Source organism: Taurulus bubalis, assembly GCF_910589615.1.
Source record: "Taurulus bubalis genome assembly, chromosome: 16".
In the NCBI taxonomy this organism is placed as follows: domain Eukaryota; kingdom Metazoa; phylum Chordata; class Actinopteri; order Perciformes; family Cottidae; genus Taurulus; species Taurulus bubalis.
The window spans coordinates 22304214-22311813 of NC_136604.1; the positions used below are offsets into that span (position 1 = coordinate 22304214).

General features: G+C 42.8%; 1 protein-coding gene across 1 annotated transcript in view; it reads right to left on the reverse strand.

The window, feature by feature from the left end:
• Positions 1 to 4645, reverse strand: part of carmil1 (capping protein regulator and myosin 1 linker 1) — a gene marked incomplete at its 5' end in the record, with an annotated part of 26932 nt that extends 22287 nt beyond the window's left edge. The window contains 2 exons of the mRNA XM_079231946.1: positions 49 to 146; positions 4615 to 4645. Coding sequence (XP_079088072.1) covers positions 49 to 146; positions 4615 to 4645 — 129 coding nt within the window. The remainder of the gene's footprint in view (positions 1 to 48; positions 147 to 4614) is intronic.
• Between the last annotated feature and the right edge of the window lie 2955 nt (positions 4646 to 7600).

The following is a 7600-nucleotide window of genomic DNA, read 5'->3' on the forward strand; positions in this document are numbered from 1 at the left end:
GGCCGAGAACCAAAAGACTCTGGGTACCCTCGTCCGTCTGTCACCCACCAGCACTCGGTTCTCCAGCTTGTCACCTTTGACCTCCAGCTGGACTCGGCGCCTCAAGGTCAGCTTCACCCGCCGGCCCACCGCCTCCCGCACGCTCTCTGCAACACACAGGAACAAGGTTACGGGGCAGCGGCTCTCAAACTGTGGGGCGCGCCCCTCTAGTGGGGCGCGGAGGTATTACAGGCGGGGAGCGGGGGGGGGGAATCCAGAATTTCAAGACCTTTATTCACATATGATAAAAGTACACGGATATAAACCGTCATTAATAAATACATGGCGAAATGCTTGTACTTGTGTGTAAATGTTTATGTTACGCCGTTAACCCTCGGGGGTGCGATGCCGTTTACGTTTTGTTCAACAGGTCACGCTTACACATTGCGCGACGGACAGGACTCTCGGCGACTCGCCGATTCTTTGGCAAAAGCCGTGAGGTCGGCTTTTCTGCTGTTGCATCCCTCAAAGCAGAACACAGATCTGAGCTCAACGTTGAGCATTAATTGAGCGACCGTATCAAGTCTACGACCCCGTTTAAAAAGAGTTGTAGAGCGAAGAGGCTCACTGCAAACGTGATGCTCACATATCTGCGTTATTGTTTTTATCTTGAAAAAACATTCAGTGCAAAACAGGTTAATTGCAGACACAATAATCTATTTATTTGCCAAATATTAGTTTTTTTTGCATTAATAGAATGCAGAACTGGTTCCCCTCTTCTGTTAAACACACAGGGGTCAGAGGTGCTGCTGGTGTCGCCCTGAAGGGAGGCTCATACACACTTTACAGTAGAACTCTGTTTTTAAAAAGCAAAACGACTTTAATCTTTTCTTGTTGTTCGACAACGAAAACAAACAAAGGGTGAGACGGGTGACACATCACAGCATCTGCTGTGCTTTATAATACTTTAAGGGGAATAACAGTTTCAACCTGCGTTTATTTATCTGACCTTTTAATTTGTCTGTCGTGATCACTGATGATCAGCGATGCAAAAACTATCAATAAAGTGGATTATCAAGATAATCGTGAATATATAGAAAAAAACATCCAGACTGATTAAAATAAATACAGAAATCAACACATAAGAAAGAATATTTGAAAGTCTTAATTTATGTATGATTCATCATTACCTCATTTAAGATTGTTTGATTTTTACAGAAAATAAATGAGCGTCCTTGGTGTCCAACATTACTTGTTTACAATACTTGTTTCATTTAAATGTTAAATTTTTAATGTCAATAGATTCCAGTATGTTTTAGTGACTTTTAAAAATAGTTGTAGCCCTTTAAGCCCTAACCCTAATAACCCTAACCCTAATAACCCTAATAGCCCTAACCCTAATAGCCCTAACCCTAATAACCCTAACCCTAAAAACCCTAAAAAAATTTTGATGATTGTCAGGATAATATTGTGACCAATCCCCCTCATTGTCCTCATGCATCGGGGTTGAGAATTTAAATCATTTATTTTAAATTCAAGATGGCTTCTCGCCCAAACGACACACTGGAAATTAAAAAGATTATCTTCACCAAAAGGTGGCGAATGATGACGAAAACAGACAAAAAATATGAGAAACTTTTGAGAAGCTGAAGGCCACACGAAGAGAAACACTTCATGATATTCTGTTTTATTGAAAGAGAAAATAATTCGGTCGCCGACTTTCTTCTGTACGAACTTTGATTCAGCGCCGCGAGTCGGGAGAACGTTCCTCGAGTGTCTGACTGGTTTTCTGACTACTGGTGTTACTCCTCAAACCAGTTCCCCCACCAGCACGCTGCCCAGTGGTTTGTGTTTTATACAGCTAAATGTGGCTTTAAGAGTGGAGGCTACTGCTACAGTGGAGGGGAGGGAGGTCCTTCCATTCCAGCTAAAAAAATATTAAGCAAAAAGCCCAGTTGGTGGATTTGTGGCTTTAGCAGCGGTGGGAAAATCCAGAGACAGATGGAGGAAGAGGGGGAGGAGGAGGAGGAGGAAGAGGAGTGAGTAACAGACAAGAAAGGAGAGGAGGAGAGGCAGAAAGCAAGAAGACGTTAAGATAATACAAGTTACATGTGGGTCAAATATTAGAGGAAGAAAGAGTGTGTGTGTGTGGCTGAGAGAGTGTGTTAATGAGTACGGGAGCTTGGGCCCGCCCTTCATGACATCATCCTCCTCCTCCTACATGATGAGGTCATGAGGATGAAAACATTGCAGCGTGCAGCTGATCCCAGACACATGGCCGTCTCCCTCCAGCGGCGCTGCGACCCTGCAGGGACCCGCCTCCTTTAGAGAAGATCACGGGGCCGATGGCTGGGATTCTATCTGCTGTGCATTTAAAGATCTTTCCCGTGAAATAGGTGTTTGCAACGGTGACCTAATGTTCCAAAGAAGTGCCGAGACAATCGCTTTAATGATCGATATTCGAGCACGGATGCTTAACAATTGTAGAGATGCGTTATTTGTCTCTGTTTTATCTCCACAACATGAGAAATGAAACGCTGAAACGACAACAAAATGACAGAATCTCGCTTAGAAAAACGGCAGATTTACGCATCACAGGATTTTTTTAGCGCTTCATGTCCTTCAGAAGTAACGGAAAGCTAACAGTTAGCTGTTAGCGAGCTGCCGTCAGCTACGTGTTAGCGCCACAGACCGTGTGTAAGAAGTGGACGTCGTTGTCGTGACGTCACCCGCTGGTTTTGAGTTCGCCGATTTGGCCGTCGCCATCTTGGATTACGGCCGTCAGCTTTAACGCACTTGCCACCTGGTTAGCATGCTACGATAGCTAGCCAAAGTGCTCGCAAACACAACACTGCAGCTTTCTGATTCATCCACATTCCACTAGAAGATGCAAAGATGCCGTCTAAGTTATGAGGTATTATTTAGTATATAAAACTTGACATTTGGACAACATTCTTGCAGTGTGCATCCTTTTTGCAGCCCGGCAGCGAATGAAAACGTTGTAAATTAGTTCTTTACCCCAGAATCCCGCCACACAGCAGCTTTTAGGCATTTAAATGTTGGAGGACGATGAACTGTACCGCTCCGGCGGGGGCGGGGCTTAACCACAACTAACTAAACATATTTAATGTTCCGCTAGACAACGAAAGGCGTGGACTTGAGTCACTTGAGATTTCCCACCAAACAACTTAAAAACTTGTTTTATTGCAACTCCTTTGATGGTCAACTAATAGTTTGGGTCGTTTTTATAATTTTCTTGAACCCCCGCTTGTCTAATTTCCCCTCCTCCCCCTTCATCACGTCTTCCTCCATCTTTGAGAAGCTGCTGATGAGCAGCGTCAGGTCTGGCTGCTCCTTTTCTGTCTTTTCTTTTTTCCCAGCAGGCGATGGAACAAACAGCTCCATTCATCCTCGAGGTCCGGAGACGTGCCGGCCGTAACCGAGAGCACGGGGTGGAGAGTCGGGTTCGGGGTCCTGGTGTCTGACCCTTTATCACCTCACTGATGCAGATACACTGGATTATGGATGAGCATATTTCTGATGTCCTCACATCCTAGTTTAAACGCTACGTATCCACTAGCTGTAACCGCTCGGCCCAGAGGCCGGTGTTCACCATCTCTTCCACTTTATGATCGACATCTTGCATTAACATTTGCATGGAGATCTTTTTAAAGATAAGATCGTCCGTTATTATCCCCACAGCAGGATCACAGCAGCAGAAAACCAAACGGGTACAATAAGTAATCAGACAGTCAAAAGGTATAATAAATAAGTTAATTAAGTAGCTAAAGCATATACTACATAATCAGATTGAGTGATTATATAAAAGTGCATTGATAAAGTGGGTTCAGAAACTAATATTTGTCAACTTCTGCCTGCTTTAACTTCTAATGTAACTTACATGTCAGATAGATTGGGTCTTTCTGGGTTTAGTTCAGTGTAACGGTGCATTTACTGACTGGCTATGTTTTTCTGTTCATGGCTCAATAAAAATAAACTACTGTTGTTATTTCTACAGTCGCTTCCTTTCCGCCCAACGTAAAGCCGACAGGTCGGCTTCTCCAGCGAGAGAAAAGTGCAGTTTTGATTCCCACTCAGACTTCCAGGCAGTCTGTTGATAATATCTCACAACCCAAAGGAATGTCACAGGACACGCCCCTTTTCCCAAAGCTTTCTCTCCCCCACTTCAGACCAGGAAGTGGAGGAGAAGCTCTCAGGTGTCCCTCAGGGCATGAAAAGGACTTTTTACTGAAACACACCTAAACCACACCTTAAGACATGAATAACAGAGGCACTGTTGGTGCATGGACACACCAGGACGCTCCCATAATAGTCAAGAGGGTTTATTTCACTTTATGGAAGTCACTTTAGCCTTTCCACAATATTCCCATTAGATTTAATCTCTTTTTATGGTATTTTTAACCTCCGATTTGTTGTATTCCTTTAAAAATCCTTAATATTCAAGTCACTAAATGTACTTTTAGCTCCTTAATCACGCTTTAAAGTATAAACATGTGACATATGCTACAGGTGATATCTGCGATATCCATATTGTGAGTTGTTATCTTTTTTTTTGTATAATAAAAGATTTTAACCCGACATCTACAAGTTTAAAGTAACTTTGAGTGAACTCACCGAGCAGCTCGTTGGAGATGTCCTCCGACATTTCCTCTCGTCTCACGCCGAGCAGCAGTCCGCTCAGGAGGGCCGGAGACGCGGGGAGACCCGGGGAGAAGCAGCGGAGCAGCGACACGGACACACACACACACACACGGTGAAGGTGCAGTCCGCGGCTCCTCAGCTGGTCACCTGTCTGCCTGCGCACCTAACCGACTGTTACTGCATCCATGCCCGCATGCCCGGACACGTTACGCGCGCGCACGCGTTACGTTACGTTACTTCTGCATGGCGCTGGATGGACGTGACGAGGAAGAGGCTCAAACTCTGCTCTGCAGAGGCAGTCGGTGTGTGTGTGCGTGTGATTACAAATCAGGGAGGCATGTTTCTCTCACACACACTTCAGTGGTCCCTCCTCTCCTTCAGTATCCTGGAAAAAAACAAAGTTTTGCTGCTGAAAAGTGAGCAAACAGCGACACCTGGTGGCCGTTTACGTGTACGTGTACACCTCCCTACCACTGGGGTCCGGGTCGTGTTTACCGGGTCGTGTTTACTGGGTCCCTTTGTCTTTCAGGATGATGAGCCTCACCTGAGCCTGGAGCCCATATCAGGGTTCTTACGTCATGGAAAACCTGGAAAAGTCCTGGAATTTTAAAATGGTTATTTCCAGGCCTGGAAAAGTCCTTGAAATAAATAAATAAATCCCAAAAGTTTAGAAAAAGTCATGTATACGTGTTATATTCATGTGTTCATGACGTTCATTTACGCTGAGTTTGAAATAATGAATATGCTTTTAAAAGAAAGACTCAGAATATAAGCAGGCATACATACAGGCATCTATATAAATGTTTATTCTTTTAATCAAACTATTGTCTCATTCATTTGTGTCATTTAAGGTTTACTGTATGCTTTGTGTTCTCATTGTTAGTTTAAATACTACATTTACTCACTTTTTACTGTTTACACCCAGACTTCACTAAATGTTTGTAATGGACATTTGGTTTAAAGTCGTGGAAAAGTCATGGACTCCATTGGTCAAAGTGTGTAATGTGTTCGTAATGGATTACAATGTGACGTGAAAAATCACCAAAAAACAAGGCAAATCTTATTTACAAGACTACAAGCAGTTATTAAATTGCTCTTTCTTTAACTTAAATAATCAAGTATAACTAAACAAGTTTCAGTAAGAAAATATTCATTTTTCACTTCATTTAATCTTTTGCATAAATGTGTTATCTGGGTGCCTAAAAAAACATCACATCTCAGCAAAGCAACCAATCACAACCACGCATTGAGCTTCTTTTCTGGATAGTGGATTGAAAATATAGGTGTATTGCAACTTCACAATACAATTCTGCCCATGTGCATTAATTATGTCCCTATCCACTGAGTACAGCCCCTTCCACAATCATTCTCTCTGCCTGAACCCTCCTTCTGACCTTGTAGCAGCACCAACGAGGACCAGACAGTCTGATGACATCTTGCTCGCCTTCATGTGAACGTAAGTGTTGTCATCATTCAGCTGCGTCTTCAGTGACACCACACACTTATTTGACATAAAAGATACAAGTAAATAAAAGATAAATCCCTCCTACACGTTGGTTTCTATTATGCATGAACTGACGAAAACTATCTGGCTAGCGTGAGAACCCAAAGGTATCAGATTAAAGATGACCTGCTTTACGAGGTTTTCTTGACTAATCACTGTCTGTCCATTCAATAGAAGTGAAATCACCACGTCCTTTGACTGCAACAGAAAAAGGACCAGTAGATTGCACCAATGGTACACCACAACACACACAAACAACAGAGTTGGCAGTAATTGGTTTGGGACACAGTATTCACTGTTTTTTCTGGGCCAGGAAGCGGGCGGCAACTGTAGAAATAACAGAGAAGCATAACCAGTGACAGGCCAAACAACCGCAAAGGCACAAGTTACACAATCCTTCGTGAGATCCAGCTGGATATGATTAAAGAGCAGGACACTCATAACCTGGAGAGCCAGACCAGCGCGGCTGAACTAACAGACGTGTCAGGATTTCCTTTTTCTACTCGAGAAGACCTGAGTCACTCCGATGCCAGAGTGACCTCAGAGGAGTTCTTCCTCTGAGGTCACTCTGATGACAGAGTGACCTCAGAGGAGTTCTTCCACGTTCTGCTGCTACGCCGAAAGAAGAGGAACTAACCCCCTGAGTCATGAAACACTCCTCTAGAGGGTGAATACCATGGAGCCAACAGAGGGACACAGACATTACCTCATGTCAAACATTTCTAAGAAAATAACATTTCTTTCAGCACCTTGGACAGATCATCAATTCCCATCAGTGAGATTTAAACATTGTCCTAAATGTCATAATTCAGCATTTTGTAACTAAATAGTTGCCATTTTTCTGCAAGCTGGGATAAAATGCCACTTCTTATCACAACAAAATGTTCATTCAGAAACCTGTAGATTCCTGTAAAGCTGCAAGCGCTGCAATATTTGCAGACAGTGAAGATATTTTAAAACAGATTGCGTTGCTTTTACTGAGCGAGTTTTCACTGAACAACAGGAAGAAGTGGCAAAACAAATCAAAATTTAAAAAATGTTTTATTCACTCATTCATATTACAAAGATTCACACGAGCCCCTTTAAACAAATTAGTTGAAAACGTAGTAATTACATTTTTCAAGTCAAATCCTTTAATCACATTTTAAATAAAAAATATCAGATTTAATTATTCATACAGTATTATTATGCATGCATAAAGGAAAAGGAATAGATAATTATAACTATTTTAAATACAGGTCCATTAGACAAGCTGCTCAACTTAGCTGGCTAAATGGCGCCATCTAGTGGTGGAACCCGTTTAACACACTGAGCCAGAACTCATCTTCCCTTGACAGCAACAGGCTGACACACATGTAACTTTCATGGTAGAAACAAGCACCACATTAAAGCTCTTATTCTGACATGAATCCACATCTATACATGCCGCAGATCAACGGCATCTCGGAGGAGTTA